General features: G+C 36.4%; 1 protein-coding gene across 1 annotated transcript in view; it reads left to right on the top strand.

Moving 5' to 3' along the window:
- The window catches only part of KLHDC10 (kelch domain containing 10), a 54,055-nt gene that overhangs the window by 23,875 nt on the left and 5,628 nt on the right, over window positions 1-24,552 (top strand). Inside the window, exons 2-5 of the mRNA XM_007469712.1 lie at window positions 5,317-5,403; window positions 20,607-20,828; window positions 22,206-22,360; window positions 23,557-23,705. Coding sequence (XP_007469774.1) covers window positions 5,317-5,403; window positions 20,607-20,828; window positions 22,206-22,360; window positions 23,557-23,705 — 613 coding nt within the window. The remainder of the gene's footprint in view (window positions 1-5,316; window positions 5,404-20,606; window positions 20,829-22,205; window positions 22,361-23,556; window positions 23,706-24,552) is intronic.

Below are 24,552 nucleotides of genomic sequence, written 5' to 3' on the forward strand. Positions count from 1 at the left end.
CATTCACCTGGTTTCCCTTCTCCAGCCCTTCTTCTTACCCTCATAATTACTCCTGTCGGTATCACTGAGATTACGGTTTTGAATGTTAGTAAGCTTTTGTGTTTTGTTTTGTTTTCCAGTCAGCACTTATTTAAACTTACTTTACTGATTTCTCTGCTTACTCTTTTCTTATACCTTGATTATTATTCTTGGATTATTTTTTTAAATTCCAGATGTATATCTTTGAGTAATTCGTTCACTAGAACTCTGAGGGAAGCAAAAATTTTGTGTCCTTGTACATTCAAAAATGTCTTGGGAATTCCCTGGCCTTCCACTGATTAGGACTCTGCACTTCCACTGCAAGGGGCACAGATTTGATCCCTGGTCGGGGAACTAAGATCCTGCAAGCCATGTAGCACAGCCAAAAAAAAAAGTCTTAATTTCACTCCCACAATTGACTGAGAGTTTGAGTAGATACAGAATTCTAGGTTTAAAAGTATATCTAGTTGTCCCAGGGCCATCTGTTGAAAAGACTATGCTTTCCCCGTTGAATAATCTTGTCACCCTTGTCAAAAATCAATTGACCATAAGTCTATTCTATGGGGTATATGTATATGTATAGCTGATTCACTTTGTTATAAAGCAGAAGCTAACACACCATTGTAAAGCAATTACACTCCAATAAAGATGTTAAAAAAAAATCAATTGACCATAGATACATGGGTTTACTTGTAGACCCTTCAGTTTCTGTCCCATTAATATACGTGTCTATCTTTATGCCAGGACTACAGTTTTGAATACTGTATCTTTTTAGTAAGTTTTGACACCAGGAAATGTGTCTTCCAATTTAGTTGTTTTTCAAGATTGTTTTGGTTTTCTGGTTTCCTTGTGTTTCTGTATGAAGTTTCAGATTAGCTTGTCTGTTTCTACAAAAAAGGCAGGTGGTGTTTTGATAGTAGTTGCTCAATCCTCTTTTATATCTTAACTTCTTAAAATGCTTCCCACCTCTTTTTCCTTCTATACCATATTCTGGTGCATTTCTTGGCTCCATTTTTTAGATTACTAATTTAATTTGTTCTTTATTTTTTTCAGTCCTTAATTAGTTTTATTTAAATGATCAAAATTTAACTTCTAAGAGTTCCAATTTATTTCTTTTAAAATAAATGTATTATCATCTTGCATATCTCAGGACAGTAATTGTACCTAATCTAAGGTTTTATTCTATTTAATTTGTCAACTCTCTTTCTTTGGGTATGAGTTCTGCTTGTCACATTAATAACTTTTTCATGTTTGAGTCTTGGTTTTGTGCTCATTCACCTTTATTTGAGAGTCCTTGTTAGCCTTCCTGTGAATGTTACATATGTTTATTGCAGCAGGTCTCCACTGACTGTGGGTAGAGATGGAATGTGCAATGAGATGGAGCGTACCAATTGCCAGACTTCTTTAGTGTCTGTCCCCTCTTTTTCCTGGGATTTAATATCCACCCAGGGCTCTGTCCTGTCTTTCTGATCCAAGGGTTTATACTCGTTGTTCCTACCTGGGGAGTGACACCTTTCTTGTTTGATGCCACTGTTCCCATCTAGGAGCAAATTATGTACCTCTATTCTATAATGCTTGAACCAAATGGTAAATGGTGGGAGAGGTTGACCTGCTTTGTAACTTCCATGCCACCCCCTAACCAGTTATGCTGTAAATTCTATAAATTATTTCAGTTCTTTCTGCTGTCTTCCACCTCTGGGCTTAGTTTACTCTGAGGGCTGTTCAGATCACTTGCAGTAGCCCTCTACTCTGGGTGTATAGCACTGTGGTTTCCTTCTTTAAGCTGATTCTGTCAGCCTTACATCTTTCAGTGATTGACTAAGACCATTTCTTGCTTTCTTTTGATCATAGTTTTTTTGTTTTTGTTTTTTTGTTTTTGTTTTTTGCAGTACGCGGGCCTCTCACTGTTGTGGCCTGTCCCGTTGCAGAGCACAGGCTCTGGACGTGCAGGCTCAGCAGCCATGGCTCACGGGCCCAGCCGCTCCGCGGCATGTGGGATCTTCCTGAACCGGGGCATGAACCCGCGTCCCCTGCATCAGCAGGCGGACTCTCAACCACTGCGCCACCAGGGAAGCCCTAGGTGTTTTTTTTTTAAATGGCTTTTGTGTTACTTGTGGGGCTTTGGGGAGAGGGGAGCTTGCTTGCAGTGTGCTCAGCCTACCATCTTGACTGTCAATGACTGTCATATTTATAGTGAAATAAATAAAAAGGAAAAATGGAAAAGCTAGCAAAAAATAAAATATTGATGAAATGATTGAAAAAATTATGGGTTTTGTTTTGAAGAGTATAAGCAATCACAAATGAACATTGGCATTCAAATACATAAAAATTAAAGCTTCAAGAACAAATATATTTTTCAGGAATATATTTACATGAAATTGGAGAGGCATATATATGCTATGTTGCTGGTTTCTCTTTTTTTCTGCTCTTTGGCTGAAGGAAGAAAATATGGATTCTGAACTTAGTGCCTACTTTGGGTGAATAACCTCTGTAGAGTCAACATTAGCCTATGCCTGTGACAGACTTATGTTGGTTGCTGAGAGAAAAGCAGGCCAGAGATGTCTGACAGAGCTCTGAGAAAACATCAAAAAGGATTTTTGATTACAACTGTGGTTCAGTAATTTTCAGTATTACTCCCTTACTGTTATCTAAATTTGTTTTATATTTTTCCATTATAAAACAATATGTCTTAGAATTTTTGGAAAATATAAAAGGGGTGATAATCCTCAACCTGAATCATAACCACTGTTAATACTTTGGTATGTTTCTTTATAGTATTTTCTTATCATAGCTTCAAAAAAAAATTAAAGTAATATGGTATTGTTTTTTTTTCCAGTCCAAAAGTAATGCCTACTCAATGAGAAAGCTTGGAAAATAAACACCAGCACTAAGGAGAAAAAACCAAAATCACTCATAATAACTGCCCAAAGATAACCACAATTAAAATTTGATGTATATCCTGCCTGTATTTTTCATGAATATATACTTTTTTCTTTGTTGATGTGGTATCATGCACTGCTACTATTTTGTACCTTGCACCTTTCATTTGCAATATAGTGAATGTTTTCTCATGTTAGTAAATATTCTTGTATGTACTTTTTTTAGTGGTGCGTAGAATATGAATATATTTAAATATGTTTATTTAGCATACTTAACCATCTCCCTATCATTGGACACTGAAAGTGTTTCTAATTTTTTACCATTATAAATAATATCATAGTGTGTATCTTTGTCCATACATCTTTCCATGCATCTATGATTATTTCTTTAGGAATAAATTCCTAGAAGTGGAATAGCTGGGTCAAAGGGTATGTACATTTTAATGCTTTTGATACATAAAAATGTCAAATTTTAAGCTAATCACTTGTTATATTCTGTCTTGTATTGCTATCTAATTGTTTTATGTGTTTGTCTTGTCTCCCTAATTAGAATATAAACTTCTTGAGGGCAAGGGAAGTTTCTTATACATCTTACGTATCCTTTGATAGTGTGGTTGACAATGTTGGACTTATGAGTGATCAACAAATATTGTATTGATTTAAAGCTGTGCTTCTCCAGTCTTTGGATGTCATAAACCTATAAATTTAAATATATGTATATTTTGGGGATACACATAGGCTTGCAAGTTTTTTATTTTTCCGAGAAAGAATATTAAAAAACAAAATCAAGTACCATTTTCTGTCACCTTCATCTCTTAAAATAAAAGAATATTTAATAAAAATGTTTCTAATTTCTGAAAAAAGGACAGACTTTTAAATGGAACATTTTAGCATTTTAAAAAACTCATTGCCTTGTCCATATTTTTCTCATTTTGTGTTGGACTGGTGAATCTTCACCTTAGCCCACCAGTGGTCTGTAGACCAGCATTTGGGAACTACTGATTTAAAAGACTTGGAGGATTAATAGATAAACCCTTTTGCAACTCCTTTGCAAAATAATTCTTTCCCTTGCTCACGAGTCTGTCTCCGCCACAATATTAAGTATACATGTGCAGGTAATGCTATTTCATTACACTGAATTTATGTATCTCTGTGTACAAGTGCTCTAGTAAACAGACCAGACCTTGCTGATGAACATCTCAGATATTTCCGATTGTCAAAACCAAAAACTATATGCTTTCCAAGGAATTTGAGACAAGTTAAGTGTGGTATAGTAGAAAGAAGGCAGATGTTAGAGTCAAACTGCCCAGGCTTGACTCCTGGCTTTGGCATTAAGTCACTTAATTTTTTTTTAGCTTCCTTACTTGTAAAATTAAGATGATAATATCTTCCTCAAAGTGTTTTTATAGCCCCTGTTATAGCAGTTACTTCACTGTAATGTAATTATTAGTTTAGGCATCTGCCTTCCTCACGTGAGTTCTTGAGGCTAGGAGCCATATCCTCCTTTGGCTACCGTGGAGCCTAGCCTAGGGCTCAAGGCATAGAAGGTGCTTAATGAAATGACTGTTGAATCCATACAGGGTTGTTGTGAGGATCAAATGAGATAATACTTGCAGAAGCTGTTTTAAACTTTAAATTCTGTACCAGTGTTAATTGTTTTTATTGCTTGTAAGAGCTGTCTTTGGGAGCTATCAAACCTTTGGGAAGAGACAAAATTATCCCATTTAACACTTCTACTATGCTTTGCATTTTTCTTCTATGTTATAAGAAAACAAGTTTTAATTGGGGTTAATGTGCAGTTAATTTGCTTCCTGTGAAGGCAGAGGAATTTCCTTTTTTTTTCTCCCCCCACAGTGGAAGTGTCACGATATTAAATGTTTGTTTTATTTGGTTGCTACCACACAATTTTAATTATAGCAAGATCAGCTTATTTCATATTTAAAGACTGGTGCCCATTGCTTTATCCTCTTAACCATATAACTGATAAAAGAATACCAAACCTGGAAGAGAACAGGAGCCTACGTTATGCCAAATTAATTTTAGTCAGAGCTCCCTTTTTAACATTCACTGACTTGTAAAAATGTCATCGTTTCTAATCTGTTTATAAAGCTCCTGGTGAATTTTTGCCACAAGATGGCATTGGTGATTATTGAATGCATGTCTGTTGAACCAGAATTCCAAAAAATGGTGCACATAATTATTCTTTTGGGGATGAGTTGAAAACCTTCATCACTGCTTATGTATTAATTAAATTTTGTTTTGACTTCCAAAACAGGGTTAAATGCTGCTTTACATCACTTCTTTCTGTATTCAAGTATTGTTTTGTTTCCTGTTTTTCTGTCTTTATAACTACAGTTACTATGTATTATTTGCCATGTGTTGTATGTGTCTGACTTATTGCTGATAATTGTGGTAACAGGTAAGAAGAAAATACGATGGGACCCAGTTAGGAGGCGCTTCATTCAGTCCTGTCCCATCATAAGGATCCCTAACAGGTTTTTGAGAGGTGGGTGATAACTAGCAAGAGATCTGTGCTTCGTATGGGTTAAAGGGAACTTTGAATGAATTTTCTAAACTCAAAACTCTGGTTTTAAAAAATTGTCTAAACAGCTAAAATTGGATGAAAGAAAATCTAGAATTTAATTTTAAACCTGTGTTTCATAGTGACCACTGTTGGAATTGTAATTATAAGTTTTAGGAAGTTAGAATCACTTAATGTGTATTAGGTCGTAGAAATAAATCATCTCATTGATGTCAGTATTATTCCACTGTAAACATATTAAAAGAACTTTGAATAATTTATAAAATATGGGATATGGGAAATAATTTTCTAAATATGATTTTAAGAAAGAAATGAAATTTATGTGACTATAAAACTAAAAACCTCTTATGTCAGAAACCATAAATAAAAAGATAAAAGGAGGAAATATTTGTAACAAATGGTTAATATCATGAATATATAAAGAGCTCTTATAAATCAATAGTTTAAAAGCAAATACCCACTAGAAAAACAGGTAAAAGAACATGAATAATCAATTTGTAAAAAAGAAAGGTCAATAAATATGAACAAATGTTTATTTTTACTATTGTTATAAACAATTAAAATAATAAGGTTATCATTTTTACCTGTTAGATTGGCAAAGACTAAAAATAAGAATACTCAGTGTTGCAAGGGTATGGGGAAATGAAGCTCATATATTGAAGGAAGTGTAAATTTGACACAGCCTTTCTGGATTTAATTTGGCAATATGTATCAAAAGCCTTGAAAATGTTCACATCCTTTGACCTAGTAATTCTTACTTTTAGAAATGTTTCATTCTTTCTATTTTTTACTTCTTCTAGTAAAACATACTCCCTACTGAAAAAAGAAAATCTCAGAAGAGGGTTGAAAACTCTGGTTCATACTGTTTTCCTAGATATAATAAATTGTCACACAAGCGTTTTTAATGTTATAGTTTAGACCTTATTATTTATAAGCCAGTGTATCTAATTTTTTTTTTTTTTTTTTTTTTGCGGTACGCGGGCCTCTCACTATTGTGGCGTCTCCTGTTGCGGAGCACAGGCTCCGGACGCGCAGGCTCAGCGGCCATGGCTCACGGGCCCAGCCGCTCCGCGGCATGTGGGATCCTCCCAGACCGGGGCACGAACCTGTGTCCCCTGCATCGGCAGGCGGACTTTCAACCACTGCGCCACCAGGGAAGGCCCCAGTGTATCTAATTTTGACTGAAGAGATTATTTAAAAAAAACAAAAAGACTAGAAAAAAGACCTGCAGCAGCTAAAGATGTTTCTATATCTAGTGCCTAACCTATTTTTAGTGGCCAAGGTCCAGATCATGAAAAAAAAAAAAAATCTAGTCTAAATGGGTCAAGATAAGATACTTAGGGTGCTATGCTACCTTTTATTTTATTTTATCATTTGGCCGTGCCGTGTGGCTTGTGGGATCTTAGTTCCCTGACCAGGGATTGAATCCGGGCCATGGAAGTGAAGAGACCAAGTACTAACCACTGGACTGCCAGGGAATTCCTGCTATGCTACCTTATAGCATAAATAATTTTATTGATAGAAACTAATAGGTAATTTTAGTGTTATGTGACAAAAAAACCCATTGTGCACATGTAGCCAAGCAGTACCTCTAATTTGATAAAATTTTTCTTTTTTCTATTTAAAAATTAGAATACTAATTTTTTGACTTACAATGAGAAGGCTAACTTGGGGGCTGACTAAATTTAAGTATAATTAAGAAATTGTTTAATTAGGATGTAAAATTCAATATAATATCAGTTTTGTACAAATATAAACATAAAAAACAAAGGAAATCGTGAAATAACATTATATCTGGATGGTGGAATTTTATTTTCTTTATATTCTCTGTTTTTCAATATTTTAATCATGGAAAAAAGAGATTAGCACAGGTAAGTTTCATATCTTTGGTTATTTTCGTAAGCCCTAAATTGCCTCAAAAAATTGCTGAGGAAGATGGTCTCTGACAGTGCTGAGAAGAGTGAGGCGGGAGTAAACTCAGCATTAGCAACAGCAAGATCACCAGTGACCGCTTCTAAATCAGTGGCCTTGTCTTAGTCCTCACCTTCTTTGACCTGTTTGTAGTGTTTGATCTGTTGACCACCTGTACCTTCTTAACGTTTTCTCTTCTTTTGGGTTATACTTTGCTGTACAATCTGAGATGTTTTCTTCCTGCCTCTTTGATTGTTCATTCTGTTTCCTTTACTGGCTTCTTTCTTCCTACTCACTAGAGATGGGTATTGCTCCAACGTTCTGTCCTCTCCATTATCTCCTTTGGTTATCCCATCAGATTTCAGACTTAACTAACCTCGTTCGTTCGTTTGTTCATGCTTTCATTCTTTCAGTATTTTTTGATTGCATCCTGTGTAACAGGCTTTGTGCTAGTTCAATCATCTAGATTATAGAGAATCAAGTAAAGAAACAATTTCAGAATAATTTGAGTGTAATTCTTTGTGATAAGTGTCCTGATGAGTCAGTGTGGTATAGTAGCACACAGAAGAGGTACCTGACTCAGCATGTGGGAAGGACAGGGGAATATAAGTAGCCATCAGGATGACTTTTCAGAAGAGATGTATTGAGTAGTCTGAGTATGTGTTAACAGGGGAAGGTTGGAACATCTCAAACAAGGACCAAAACAAGGACCAAACAGCTTAAATAAAGGCAGTTAGGCAAAACAGAGCACGGTCTTTCAGAGAACTGTAGGAAGTTTGGCAGAGTGGGAAAGAGCGTGGAAAGAAGAAGCTGGAGAGGGCCCAGATCAAGAGGAGCACCACCCAAGGGGAGTTTTCAGGATCAGTTTATTTAATTAATGAAGAGATTTAACTGGAATACCAGTTAGGGTTATTAGAATTATCAAGGTGAGAAATGATAGAGGCTGCAACTAAGGTAGTTATATTTAGTAGGAATAGAGAGTAGGTAATTGATTTGAAATATAAGGAAGTGGAATCAGATGAGACTTGATGACCAATTCAAGAGGAGGAGGGAAAAGTCAAGAAAGCTTCCAGCTTTCTGTGTGGGCCATTTTCTCTTTACCAGGTATTGTATAGATGGATAGAAGAGAAGATTGAGGGAAAAGATGATAAATTCAGTTTAATCTCCCCAAGCCAATAATAGCATATCCTTGAACACTCAGTCTATGAGTTATTTCTAGAGAAACCTCCTTGGAAGGCTTGTCTCTTTGTTTTGATTGCACCCCCTGTGTATCTGCCCGTATCATAACACTTACCACACTGAATTATAGTCATTTGTTTACTTCTTCCTGCCTGCCATAGACTGTAAGCTCTGTAAGGGCAGGGACAGTGGGACAGTGCCTTTCATTTCTTTATCTCCAGTTTGTAGCTCAGTGCATGTAGTAGGTATATCATATGTATTTGAGTTGAACTGAATTATTTGTAAGGCTGCTGTCAGGGAATAGGATGGGACTAAAATTTTAGTACATTCTCAACTTCTCTCTGGTGGTGGTGACAGTAAACTAATAAGTTGCTGAGAATACAAGAATGCTATTTAGTGTTTCCTTAGATTTTTAAAACAACTTATCTATTCTTTTGAAATTGCCACTTTTTCAAGCCTCTCGTTTTGGGACTCCTACTACACATTATCTCTTTTGATTCTGATTAAACAGTTTCATAGGGCTCATTTTCTGTCACTAGATTCCCTCACTAGATCCTGCATATTCTCTAAAAGATGTTGCTACCCATTATAAGTGATGTGAAAACAGTATCAGTGTAGTGAAAACAGTGTATTTTCATTACAAAATGATAGACGGATTACACCCATTTACCCTCCCATACTTCTCACTTATTACTGAAAATGACAAAGCAGACCTACAAAAAAGAATGAATCATAACTATATTGAAAAACAGAAAAGGGAGGCTTTGAAGCCAGATTACCTATGTCTGAATCCAGGCTCTGCCATTTACCAACTGTGTGACTTTAGACAAGTTGCTTATTCTTTTTTTTTTTTTTTTGCCTCAGTTTCCTCATCTGTAAAATTAGGATGATGATAATAGTATCAACCTCCTAGGTTTGTTGTGAGTATCAAGAGAGGTAATATGTGCAAAGCACTTAGAAGAGTTTTTACGTTTAGCCAATGTTTTTTTTTTCCATAATTGAAAACTTTTATTTATCAGAAACAAAGTCAGCGTAACAAGCCAAATTAATTGCCTTAACTCTAGCTTGTCAACTAGCTAAAGACCAGGATAACAAATATTTATACTGACAGTCTGTTTAGCCAATGTTGAGTTAATGTTAGCTGCTGTCATTCTTGCTATTGTTATAATACCAGAAAATTTGAGGAATTTCAGGGTAACAGAAAGCAGTTGGAATTCTAGTGATTGAGAAACCAGAACAGAATAAAATGCAACCCCAAATAGGTACTCCTGCTGCACGCTGGAAATCAGTTAATTTCTTAAAGAGCTCCTTTCCTGATACTCAAGCCTAGAATCAGCAAGTGTAGGAGGAGGGAGCAGGTAGGGGTAAGATGGAACATCAGGGCAAGTAATTAAGGGACTGCCTTCAGAACTGTTATTTCTCCTACTTCTCTCCCTCCCTCCCTGGCAATGGCATTAGTTCTAAGATAAAGCTCTGAGAACAGTTCTTCAAGCAAAGTAGGGGATTTGTTTAGGGGAGGGTTGAACAGGCAGTGCTTTCATGGACTGGGATTGGAAAGAGCGTGCGCACAAAGCAGAGCTTTAGGTAATGGACCTCCACAATAGGTTGGATGAGGAGGGTGGAATAGCGGGAGAAGAAGAAAGCAAACTCCACCACGGACTGATGTACATTAAATGACCATGCTAGCAAAATGCAGCCTTCCTTATTTTAGAAAAACTGCTTTTTCTCCACTTCTAAAGAGAAACCTGTCTGAGTGTACCACTTACCTGAAGACACCCATAATCAAACACATCTCCCATTTGGAGGTTTGGAGACAGAGTAATACAACTGTGGAGGAAATTCATTATCTCTTAGAATACTAATCAACGTAGTCCTTCACTTAATAATATGAATCAGTGATCAAAGCTTACCAGACATTTGAAACTAAACTTGTTCTGATCACAGCAGGTTTCCTCAGAGTCAAGAGAGAATTGGGTCCACAAATAAAAAGACAACTGCCATGCAAAAAAAAGGAATGGTTAAGGAATTAGTTCCATATTGAAACTTGCTGAAATAAAGATGCAGTTGGAGGATTAAATAATACACAGGCTTAAGACCAATTTTTACAAAAATAAAGTAGAGGAAATTTACAGACCGTAAAGCAAGAGGACAAAAAGAGAAAGTACCTGAGGAAGTTATACTTTGAGGGTAGATCTAAGTGATCCAGTATCCATTTTATAGTGTTACATAAGGAAAGACAGTGGAAGAGAGAAAATAAAGAAATAAAGAATATTTCCCTATGCTGAAGAAAGACTCTCGAGTTTTCAAGTATAAAGGGCCCGCCAAGGAACAAGCTAGAAAAATGTAAAAGCAAAAAGCATCTATCTGTACATTACTGAACTACTTATGATTCCAGAGATAGAAAACAGCCTACATAGAAAGACTCAAGACTGAGATTTCTCACCTGCAACATAGTTTGCTAGAAGATAAGTGCCTTCAGTGTTCTGAGGGAAAATTATTTTGAACACAGAACTGTACCCAGCCTCACTAATATTTAAATGTTTAAATGGAGGTCAAAATAAATAAGAACTCTGAAAGTTTATGAGCACACCCTTTTTGAGAAAATTACTTGAAGAGGTGTTCCCAGTAAAATGAAAAACAAATCCAAGAAAGAGGAAGGTTTGGGCATAAGAAGCAGTAGTGTATAAAAAAAGCAGAAAAACTTAGAGTTGTGTCTAAATACAGGGACTGTGAAGCCTGGTATAATTGATAAGAAAAGTTTTCTAAATATATAGAAGAATAATGTAAATCTAGTATATGTGTATGTATGTGTATGTATGTATATAACATTCTGTAACATTTCAGATTTAAACAAACTGGGGATAGGAAGAAAGTAAAACTCTGCTAAAGATCTTATAATTTTTCATTTTAGAATTTCTAGGTGTAATATATGCTTATTAAAATTCAAATAATATGGAAATATATAGGGTGAAAAATGAATGTCCTTATCTCAAGCATATATAACAGATTTGTATAAATCAATAAGAAAAAGACATCTCAGTACAAGAGTGTATAAAAGGCTTGAGCAGCCACTTCCCAAAAGGATCAATCCAGTTGGCCAACAAACGTGAGAATGTGCTCAACCTCACTAGAAATGAGATAGATGCATGTTAAAACCACAGTGAGCTAGGTCTACAAATTCACAGGAATTGCTAAATTAAAAAGAATGATGATACTAATACTAAATATTTTGTAACCAGTTTGGCCTTTATCTAGTAAAGGTAAAGATTTCCATACATTATGACTCAGAAATTCCATTTCTACATTTATAGCCAACAAATATGGGCCCCTGTACACCTGAAAACATGTACAAAAATGTTTATAGCAGCATTAAGAGCCACTGATTTGAACAACCCAAATGTCCATTCATGCAACATAGACTGGATAAATTGTGGTATATATTCATACAAAGAAATACTATTTGGCAATGGAAATGAGCAGACTACCTCTAACCCCAGCAATGTGGATGAATCTCAGAAACATGATTTTGAATGAAAGATCCCATAAAGGAAACATACTATTATCATTCTATACAAATACACTTCAAAACTAGGCCCAAATAAACAATATTGTTTAGGGATGCATACTTAGGTATAATAAAGCTATTAAAAGAAAGCAGGTTTTATGATTGCCATAAAAATGAGGAAATAGTTTTCCTCTGGAAGTGAAGGAAGTGGGATGGAGAGGGTTGTGATCAAAAGGGGCAGGTAAGAGGGCATCTGTGTGCTGGCAGTATTCTATTTTTTGACCTGGATGATGACGACATGTTACTTTTCTGATAATTTGTTAAACTATACATTTATAATTATGTTCCTGTACATGTGTTGTATTTCACAATAAAAGAGGTTAAATTTAAAAAGCAAGGTCCCATTTCGCATCTTTACTCCTCACCTTATTCCCCTTTCCAGAAGTAACCACTGTTAATAGCCAAAGTTCTTTCCAGACGTGGTTTACTCTGTTGTTAGAGAAATATCAATTTATGGGTTTTTAAAAAATATTAGGGGTAATACTATGTAGATCTCCCTAGGGAAAAAGGAAAGGAAAAAAGAAAGCTTGATTATTTCAGTAAAATTAGAAAAGTGGGAAAATGAAATCATAAGAAAGAATGGTTAAAAAATATATATATATATATATATGATGGCAGGGATAAATCTAAATAAAAATAGAAATTAAGATCAAATTGGGTTTATCTGTGGAATGTATTTAGTACTTTAAAAGGTTAAAAGAAACAGTTTGATTTTTCTGTTATCAAAAGCATTTAATAAAATTTGATACTCAGTGTGTTCATTTTATTAAAATGCATCAAGCTATACTCTTATATGTACTTTTCTATACATACATCTTAATAAAGACTTTATTTTAAACCATTCCTGGTTAAGAAAAAAATTTGTAGGCATCCAGGAATGAAAGAAATTTTATTTTACTGATAGACTATCTACAAGAAACCAATAGCAAATATCATATATAATAGTGAAACATTACCAATATCATCATTAAAAAAGTAAAAAACAAGACAAAAATGCCCATTATCATCTCCACTATTCAACCTTGTTCTGGAGGTTTCAGCCAATACAATGAAGAAAAAATTAAAAGGTACATATATTGGAAAGAAAGAGCTGAAAGTTGTCCTTAATAACAGGATGTTATGATTGTCTGATGTAAAATTCAAGATAATTAACTAATGATAACTAATATTTGAGTTTAGAAAATTGGATAAAATTTAAACTTGCAAAGATAAATTACTTTCCTGTATATTAACAACAAGAAATTAAAAAATAAAAAATAAAAGAGATATCTATTCACAATTATATAGAAAATTATGTGGTACTTAGGAATAAAAAACAAGAAGAAAACAATGAAACTATACTGATGATATCAAAAAGATGAGGATAAATGGCTAGAGACTATATTCCTTCATGGGTCATCTCAAGTAAAATCCTCAAGGGACTTGCTTAAAATTTAGTTTTAAATTTTAGTCTGACATAATTTCAGACTTACAGAGAAGTTACAAGAATGGTAAAAAAATTGTCCTGTATTCACCCAGGTCCCCCAGATGTTAACATTTGATCACATTTGCTTTATCCTGCTCCCTCTCTCTCTCCTCTCCTCTTCCCTTTCTCCCCTCGCTATCTGTAATACATATGCATATACATATTGTTTTTCTGTTTGAACCACTTGAGATTAAGCTGCAGACAATATGCTCCTTTACCCCTAAATATTTTGGTGTTTGTTCCTGGAAAACATATTCTCTTATGTAACTGCAGAGCAAGTACCAAAATTGGGAAATTAACACTATTAACACTATAAATAATGGATTAAATTAACATTATCATCAGATTTACAGACCTCATTTCAGATTTTGCCAGTTATTCCAATAATGTCCTTTATAGTAAAATAAAGTCCCAGAATCATGTGTTGCATTCAGTTCTCATGTATCTTTAGCCTTAGTATTTTTGAACAGTAGGGACTTAGTCATATTGTAGAATTTCTTTTAGTTTGGGTTTGTCTTGTGTTTTTCCATGATTACGTTCAACTTATACATTTTTGGCTGGAATACTATGGAAGTAATGCCGTGTTCATTTCACTGCACATGATGTTGATTTGTCCCTTTACTGGTGATGTTAACTTTGATCACCTGGATAAGATGGTGTCTGCCCAAGGGGCCTCTTACAGATTTTAACAAACTGATTCTAAAACCTAATGCAAGAGTAAATGGGGGAAAATAGCTAAGAAGTTTTTGTAAAAGAGTAACAAAGGGGAATTTGTCCTACTAGATGTTGATAGATACTTCAGAGCTTTCGTAATTAAAACAGTGTGGTAATGGTACAGGAATCAATAAATAAACAGTGGGGCTGAACAGAGCCCAGAAGCCCAGGATGATATGTAGTGACAGCTGTCTCCAGTATGCTTTGCTCAGCACTTGAAACTAACTCATGGTAACACCAAAGTCTGTCAAAGCAAGTTTCTTTTACTGCTGCCAACTTAGACTTAAGATTACTCTGCCCTAAGAAGCCAGATCTTTATATATGAATCTCATACAGTGTATGGAGTCTCTGTGGTAGGAGATGCTTACATAACCAAGAATATTGGGTGCTGCTGTGGATGGATGGCCTTTGCCTGAGCAGCTTGGACTCTGGGAGTAGTAAAACGGTCTACGTACCAGTCAGGGATAGGAACCAGCTGGCCCAGTCTTCCCCGGCTTTCCTGTCCAGGCTTCCAGGTGTATAGTAGAAGACCTGTCTTCTCAGGTAGAGGTAATGCTGGGCTTTATATTTGGAAAGAAGGGACCAGTTAAGTTAAACTGAATTTATCATTTAGGCTGTATGCTATATATAACTAGTTAATACTTCTATCAATAAAGGTTTTAATTTTTGTTTTTTACAATGGCCTTATCACAAATGTTTGATAGCACATCTAGAGGTGGCTACATCTTGTGATAGGCTTATTAAGCAAAAATGTTATATGCTACTTTATTTGCAAGCTTTCGCATTTAAGATTGTGTAATGTGTCTTGATTGTGTGCATTCTTTTTTTTTTTTTTTTTTTTGCGGTACGTGGGCCTCTCACTGCTGTGGCTTCTCCCGTTGCGGAGCACAGGCTCCAGACGCGCAGGCTCAGTGGCCATGGCTCACGGGCCCAGCCGCTCCGCGGCATGTGGCATCTTCCCGGACCGGGGCACGAACCTGTGTCGCCTGCATCGGCAGGCGGACTCTCAACCACTGTGCCACCAGGGAAGCCCGATTGTGTACATTCTTAAAGAGCAATAGATTTTGTGTCCAAGGTGATTAGACCTGGATATTGGGATTTTATTAATTCTACTCTAGAATATGTCAATTTAGTATACGATAAAGATGGCATTTCAGTTCAGTGTAGAAGGGATGACTTTCCATAAGGGGTTTAGGGACAATAGCCTATCCATTTTGCAGGAAATATTAGAGCCCTACCTCATAAAATACACAAAAATATGTTCTGAATGTATTCAGGTTCTGAATATTAAAAATCAAAAACTAAAAAATTGTTATAAATAGAATAGTAATTTTATAATGATGCAGAGCTAAATGAGATGTAAAGCAAATGAGCCTTTTGTTGTTGTTGCAAAGGAGCCTTAAAAGAAAAGATTGATTCATTTACACAAAAACTTCCATATAGTAAAAGGTACCATAAACAAAATTAAAAGCCCAATAGCAGGCTGGAAGAAAGAAATAGAATAAATAAATAATTTCTAAAAATCTGTGAGAAGACAACACAATACATAGGAAAGTGGACAGGGGATATGATCAGGCAATTCCCCAAAGAAGAAATACAAATGAGCCAATAAACATGTGAACTAGTAAAAATCAGGGAAATACAAAGTAACCTGACACCCATCAGATTGGCACAAACTAAAAAGGTTGAAGAGGGCATAAAGGAATAGGCACTACCATACACTATTGCTAGGGGTATAAATTGTTGCAGTCTTTTTGGAAAGCAATATGGCTCTATAACAGTATTATATCTGTAACAATTTTTTGGGGGGGGGGGTGCTGCGTTGGGTCTTCATTGCTGCGCGTGAGCTTTCTCTAGTTGCGGTGAGCGGGGGCTGCTCTTCCTTGTGGTGCACAGGTTTCTCATTGCGGTGGCTTCTCTTGTTGTGGAGCACAAGCTCTAGGAGCGCAGCCTCAGTAGTTGCAGCACGCGGGCCCTAAAGCGCAGGCTTAGTCGCTGTGGCGCACGGGCTTAGTTGCTCCACGGCATGTGGAACCTTCCTGGACCAGGGATCGAACCCGTGTCCCCTGCATTGGCAGGCAGATTCTTAACCACTGCGCCACCGGGGAAGTCCCCTATCTGTGTCAATTTTAAGTGTATATTCCTTTGACCCCAGAAATTATGTTTCCAGAAATTTTTAGACATTTGCATATAAATCTACGTAAAGAAAGCTTTGTTACAAAATTATTTGTAACGGTAATAACATTGGTGCAACCTCATCATTGCCTTATCTCTGACAGCTTCTTTCTTCCTTTGGGCTGCAAACTAAAGCCCATGTCCCCGGTTACAGTAAACTCTGGCTTACTCCCTGGGGTAAAGAGCAAGTGTGCTCATCATTGTGACATGATGAGCACACTGAAGCAAAAAGATGGGTCAGTTACCACAGGTACATACTCCCTCAAATGCATGTTCCCTTCTGGGTATTGAGTTCACCTCTGCATACAGGTTCACTTTTTGTTTTGTTTTGTTTTGTTTGCGGTACACGGGCCTCTCACTGTTGTGGCCTCTCCCATTGCGGAGCACAGGCTCCGGACGCGGAGGCTCAGCGGACGTGGCTCACGGGCCCAGCCGCTCTGCGGCATGTGGGATGTTCCCGGACCGGGGCACGAACCCGTGTCCCCTGCATCGGCAGGTGGACTCCCAACCACTGCGCCACCAGGGAAGCCCACAGGTTCAGTTTTAATTTTTGACTTCAGCATTTTCTAATTGGAGTTCCTCAATCAGGTAACCTAATTCTGTGGCTGATTTTATTAGTAGCAAGTACTTTTTAGGAAAGTGGGGTTTGCACATGGAGAATTTGGGACAAGAGTCAGAGAACTACTTTAAGAATCTAAAACCCAGTTAAGTTTTGGTCAAGGTTGAGGAGCCTATGCTGTATTCTTCATAGTGAAAATTAATGTGTAGTCTCCGTGACATTAACCCTGATAAATCCCCATGATTTATTCAAAATAAAATATGGCTTTCTAATATGTTAGTCACTCTTGGGCTATAAATATGTACAAAGAAATCTTTAGTTACTGACTAAAGAGAAAGAATAGTTACCTCTTTACTCCTAGCTATAAGACTTCTTGACAGTATGTTTAATATTTAACATACGTTGATCAGATGCTCTTTACCCAGCAGTTTAATTTGCATAGATAATGGCATTATTTACAGAAGCCAGCAATTGAGCTAGTCAGGCGCTTTTGATAGACATATTATGTGAGCCACAAAACTTTAAATTTTCTAGTAGCCACATGAAAAAAGTAAAAAATAGGTGACATTAATCTTAATTTTTATTTGACTCAAGAGATCAAAAATGTCATTTCAACCTATATTCAGATATAAAAATTAGTAACTTTACATTTATTTTTGGATACTAAGTGTTTGAAATCCAGGGGGTATTTTACATTTAAAGCATAGCTCAGTTTGAACCAGCCTTAGTTCAGATGCTCAGGAGTCATATGTGGCTAGTGGCCACTGTGTTGGACAGCACAGGACTAGACTGTAAGCTGCAGAGGACAGAAAGAGTAATGGTTTTACCATTGTATCCTCAGCAACTAGTACAGTACCTGGTATGTAGAGGCGTCCAGTAATATTTTTGGCTTAATGAATGAATGAATGAGTGGGTAAATATAAAATCATCTTTCATTGACTCCTCAACCTTTAATCCACGTGAGTTACATTTGTCTCAAAAATAGTTGGCAGTAAACTTAGAATGGAATGTCTTCTCCGTTGTACAGTCGTTTAGAGAAAATCCTGGAATATACTGTATGTCTTTTCATATTTGCCCAAAAGCAGTTTCAAAAAGTATCTTTTGCCTCCAGGTAATAAAGCAAATGACATTATAGAGATTCTTAGAGTTCCTGTCTGTTGACCATAGCAACTCTGTTTTTTTCCTTAAAATTTGTCTTGCTAATTCTTAGAAACATTTGTGTTTTGAGAAGACCATTGCATAATCCAACCCCTGTCCCCAAAATTGTATCTCTCTTAAGCACAATATCAAAGTCCACTGAGAGCTCTACACTGTTTTGATCATCCCTGTTACTGTTAACTTTGACCTGAAGTTAGTATCAGTGAAACTTCTAGTGTCTGTAATATATCTCTGTTTTAGGTGTTGTGAGTGATACAGGCTAATTGCTATACATGATTTTTGCCCTTTAGAAACTTAGAATTATTTGGAGAAGAAAAATAAATATTAACTAAATGAGTAGAGAAAAATTAAATTTGTAAATTTGTTCAGTGTTTTCTGTGTGCCTTAGGTTTGGTAATAGAAAGGTGAATGCAAATAATTCCTCTTCCCTCAAATAGCTTATAGCATCCTGGGAAGATACATATATCATTAACCAATAAACATTTTAACATAATAGCAAGTATAATAAATCTGTAAAGTACAGGAATAATAATCCATTCATACAAATGAAGAAGCTGAGACTCAGTGAGGGTCAGTGACTTGCTCAAGGAAGCAGTTAGAAAGAACCTGGATTCAAATCTAGTTATTTGTAGAAGTTATTGCTCTTCCACACCACGTTTTCTGTGTTTCAGGATTTTTAGAAAGAGAAATTGAGTTCACTTGAGGTAAATCACAGCTTGTGAGTAAATTCCCTAAGTGATTGTAGTTTGCCTAAAATTATATTTATTATGTATTTACCTAGTTATGGTGTAATCATCTTATTAATTGTCCATGTCTGTCCTATTATTTGAGTGGTATGATACTGAATTGTACGGGCTGTAGGTTTTTTCTTTTTTTGGCCGCACTGCGCAGCTTACAGGATCTCAGTTTCCCGACCAGGGATTGAACCCAGGCCACGGCAGTTAAAGCCCAGAGTCCTAACCACTAGGCCACCAGGGAACTTCCAGGCATTGAAGGCTAGGTAGACCAGGCCAAGAGCTAAGGGAAGGACTCGGCTTTCTAAGCAGAGAGACAGACGTAAACAGGCAGGAGTGTGAGGGATCAGGAAAGGCTCTGAATTGCTGTTTGAGGGCTTTAAGCTTGAGCAGTAAGGAGCCATCAAAGATTCTCAGGACCGACAGGTTGGACTTAAGTGATTGGGTGATTCGTGGTTTGTTCGTTTGGTTTTTAGTTTTTCAAGCTCTGTGCAATTTCTTTTCAGTTCTTGTTTAAAAGCATACCGTAGGAAGTGGGATTTTGATTTAAAATATAAATATGTGAGGCCTATATTAGACTGGTAATAAATGTTTATATAACAAATGTTTATTAGGTGTCCAGCATTGTCATAAATATTAATATTATACTAGTATCTATTCCTAATATATGAAAGTAGATAAATCTGTAGGATAACAGATGACCATAGTAGCTTATTCCATCCAGTGTGTATTTAAGCATCTTTGGTTCTGTAGCTATATAAGGGTTTGTGTAGACTGGTGTAAAAATTGTAAGGATAATAGAAGTAATATAAATTTTGGGGTTTTTTACTCTAAAATAATCTTGAAGTAACTTTTAGTAAACTGGTTGACATAATTTAAACTTCAGAAAGCTTTTACAAATACAAATTGTAGAAATAGCTTTTCTTTTTCTTTTCTTTTGGCTGTGCAGCTTGGGGGATCTTTAGTTCCCCGACCAGGGATTGAACCTGGGGCCCCAGCATTGGAAGCACCGAGTCCTAACCACTGGACCACCAGGAAATTCCCTGAAATAGCTTTTCTCAGTAAAGCTCTTAATAGGATGAAAGATGCTCTTTGAGATAAATACAGGGATATTCTTTGTTAACTACCATAATGTCTGGAGTGGTATTTAAATTCCAGACTTTGCTATAACTCTTTGAAAGCCAGTTTTCTTTTTAAGTGTATAATTATATATTGTGGAAAAATCACAGGTTTTATGTATGTGTATTTTTATTTATACATGACTCATTCACATTTGTGATTATATTTATGTAGTTCTCTAATATTTTCAGTTTAATTCGTTGGCCTATGTTTTCTTCTCCTCTAAGAAAATAGAAAATCTGTCCTTTTAGCTTTTGGATTATTAAACCCCTCCGCCTTCTTTTCTTGAAAACTCCAAGTTACCAGCCATTTTCTCAAGTTTATGATGCTATTTTGCCTCCCTTGGGAAAAATCTTTTTACAGTTATCAAAATCTGAAAATAGTCCTATGAAATAGAAATGGAGACTAGCTCCTTAAAATCCTAAGTAGTATGTGTGAATGTATAAAATAACCTAAGTAAATAAAAAGTACATCCACATTATAAATTTTCCCTGATTTCCTTTTAAAGATAAAATGTTTGTTGCCAAATTTTGTTTGTGCTTTTAATGTGCTGGGTCATCTGTGGAAAGCTGTCCTCTTCTCTCCTAGGCCACAGACCTCCACCAGCACGAAGCGGACATCGTTGTGTGGCAGATAATACCAATCTGTATGTGTTTGGAGGTTATAACCCAGATTATGATGAATCAGGAGGGCCAGATAATGAAGACTATCCTCTCTTCAGGGAGCTTTGGAGGTATCATTTTGCTACAGGAGTATGGCACCAGATGGGCACAGATGGCTACATGCCCCGAGAGTTGGCATCTATGTCACGTGAGTGCCAGCAGTTCTGAACTTTTGACTTTATGAAATGTCTGAGAGGTCTGGCTCAGTGTCACATGTTTTCCTTGTTAATAATGTTTAATAATACTAAATCATAATAGTAATATAATTAAACCCTGTTAATGGATAGACTCTTACTGTGATAATACTGTGTCAATACTATAGCATGGTGATTCAGAATCAATTGTGAGCTGGATAGTCCTGACTTTGAACTTAGCTGTATGTCATTTACTTGACAGATGATTTTTAGCTTCTAGTTCCTTACCTATAAAATGGAATTAATAATATCTCAGAGGGTTCAACATAAAGTGTCATATATATGCTATAGGCAAAATGTAGTAGAAGATAAACAAATGGGGTTTGCAGCTCTTGAGCAAAGCACTTCACATGTGGTATCTGTTTAATCCTCACAACATCTCTATGATGCCAGCACTGGAACCATCGTACAGATGAGGAAACTGAGGCTTTAGAGAGGCCCGAAGGGCAGTGGCTGTGAGTGCAGGCTCTGGAGCCAGACTGCCTGGGATTGAACCCTAGCTTGGCAAGGTTCTTTTTAGGAAACCTTCAACAAATTATTTAAACCTCTCACCACTTCTATTTTATCATCTATAAAAATGGAAAAGATAATAATAGTTCCTACCTCATAGGGTTGTTGGGAAGATTAATTTAGATAGATTAAATAACTTTCCTGAGGTCACTCGAGACTTTAAACCCAGCTCTCACGGGCACCAGAGCTCATGCTGTTGACTCTTACACTACGTCAATTAAATAATTGGTTAAAAAAAAAAAAAGTCACTGAAATAATACAGTAGCAGTATTTTCAGAATATTTGCCATCAGAGAGAGAAAAAGTATATACAAGCATGTGTGATGACAGGAGCAGAAAGTTACTAGCAGGATATTCGTGTTCTTTTTATCTGGTGGAGGATTAAGATGACAGAAACTATAATTTAAAATGTAGAGATCATTCCCCTGGCAAAAACCGAATGATCCTTTTATCCCTTCATCCTGAGTCCCACTGGGTCTTTGCTAAGGCAGTGATGATCCTTCATTTTCTTTTGCTTTACTGTGTACTTGAACTGTGTTAAGCAGCAGTGGTGGATTGTAGTTCATATCATTCTGTAATGTCATATACAGTGTTTCATGCATTTCACAATACATGTCACATATCAAACAGTGAGCTATGTGAAATAGTGTGAATTAGATCTTTTTCTGTAAAACTTTGTAGTAGTTAAATGTCAGTGGTTTGAGCTATCTTCTGAAAGTATTAAAGCGGACATTTTTGAGTTTCTCAGATTTTCTGGGTTAATGTGGGAACACATTGCAGGTAGCCAGTACAAAAATGAAATTTGTGCTTCTCGTTTCCCAGTTGTGCTGCATGGAAACAACCTGTTGGTGTTTGGAGGAACAGGCATCCCATTTGGTGAGAGCAACGGCAATGACGTCCATGTCTGTAACGTGAAGTATAAGAGATGGGCTTTACTCAGCTGTCGGGGGAAGAAACCCAGTCGTATATATGGACAGGTACCAATCTATGGCCAGTCATTGTGGATGTATTTGTTCAGATTTTCTAGTTCCAGGAACAATGTCAGAATATTTATATTGCCACCAATTTTTTTAATGGAGAATAAATTCATTGTGGTTACTATTTGATATTTCAGTTCTGATGTGAAATTGTAGTTTGTAAATCTGGTTGCTTGCCTTCTTCTTTCCTTTTTTTCCCCTTACTCTTTGTTTCTGATTAAGATCAATGATCTAGACCTGTATGGAGGTTTCTATAAATGTCAGGACCTCACCCACCTCCAATGAGAGATTTGGCTATTTATGGCCCAGGTCCTGTCGTCTTTAGAGTGTTATGATAATTTGAAGAACTTTCTAACCTAAGTAATAGGGTAGATGACCCCTGTCTACTGAGTCCCACTGGATCTTTGCTAAGGCAGTGATGTTAAGAGACTTTTATACAGATCTGAGCTAAAACACAGATTATATAGAAATTAGTTTCCAGTTAGGTTCTAGTGCTTCAAACCTTAGGTTTGAAAAGTTATATCTAAAAAGGTAGGAAAACAACTCAACCATACTCCAGGGACCCTTTGAGAGTAATGGGCTAAGCTTAAAACAACCAAAGCTGTGGTTTCTTTCTCAACTAGCACTGGCTGGCACTGGTACTGATACATAGCTTCTGAACTATGTGTGAGGCACATACTGGATGACCATATCCCACCACAGGAGGCATTTAAACTCTAAGAAATTACCATAACAATAGCAAAACTTACACTGAGAAGAGTCTGGTGGAAAATGTCAAGTTTGGGGGACTGCCACCTCTAGACTTCTTACTTAAGGGATTCTGGTGCCTTATTTTCATATTTGCTCCTTCTCCTTAAGGGCATTTTTCTTCAGACTGCTTAGAAAGTGAAGCAGCTTTCAGTGGAAATGCTCATGTCCATAATCTATAAATTCTTTGGTTGGCTAGGACCCCTAAGGATCATCTGACGCCCTTTGCCTATCTAGGTAGAACTTTCTTTCCAGTTGAGCAAAGTTAACTTTTCTAAAAATAATCTCTGTTTCTCTAAAATCTTTAGTCCTTTTTAAGGGTCTGATTTTTAGAAAGTTAAAAAATACAAGAAAATTTCATAAAACCTGATTTGGGGATATCTAATAAGGTTACATTCTTCAATCAAGTGTTAACAAGGAAGTCTCGTTCACCTTTCCTCATTATCCAGGCCATGGCTATCATCAATGGCTCCCTTTATGTCTTTGGAGGGACAACTGGCTATATTTACAGCACAGACCTGCACAAATTAGATCTCAATACCAGAGAGTGGACACAACTGAAACCAAACAACCTATCCTGTGATCTACCAGAAGAGAGGTGAGATTCTAGGATTAAAGCATATTTATTCTTTCTTGCTAAGATTTTACTTTTTTTCAGAATATTGGCAGTATGGTTTGAAGAAGACCCTTTGGCCTGGTTAATATAGCTAACTGGCTGTTAGATCCCAGTTCAGCATTAAAGAAGGATCTTCTGGTGAGGGAATGATATCTCCTTCTGAATTAAAGAATTTTTTTCCTGTTATTTCCTTTTGTACTTCAGTTTTCCTGCATTAGGAAAATAGTGAAACCAATGGTAACTATTGTAACTAAATTTCATATTACAGGCAAAATAATTACATTCTAGTTACTTTTTGATTTCCCTTCTTAACTTGCATATTAGGATTCTTTGGCTCATTTGCTTACAACCGTATCCCCAGTAAGAACACAGTGCCTTGCCCTTAGTGGTACTCAGTGAGTGTTGGTTGGATGGATGGAAGAAAGGAAGGGAAGGTCATTTATTTTAAGTGCTCTGTTAAACACTCAAACATCACATGATTCTCTTTAGTTGCCTTCTAGTAGCAGTCGTAGATCTTTCACTTTTTTTTTTTCCTAATAGCAGTTGCCTCTTCTTAGAATTAAACTCACTGGAAAACTTAGAGGTTTTTTTGCCCTCTAGTTTAAAAGCAAAGACAATAAATAATTTTTTATTCACTGTTTAGACTATTATGTCTTTGTTGCCTTTAAAAAAATGACATATGGGTGCCAAGGAAGACTTATTTCTATTGTAGTATCTTAGTGGGCTGATTATTGCAGAACTACCATGAGAGGACTTGGGAGCTGGCTTCGTAGGGCGAGCAATTTTGATGTAATTTATTTTATCAGCACCAGGGCCTCCAGGGAAAGGA

Source organism: Lipotes vexillifer, unplaced genomic scaffold (genome assembly GCF_000442215.2).
Source record: "Lipotes vexillifer unplaced genomic scaffold, Lipotes_vexillifer_v1.1 scaffold1329, whole genome shotgun sequence".
In the NCBI taxonomy this organism is placed as follows: domain Eukaryota; kingdom Metazoa; phylum Chordata; class Mammalia; order Artiodactyla; family Lipotidae; genus Lipotes; species Lipotes vexillifer.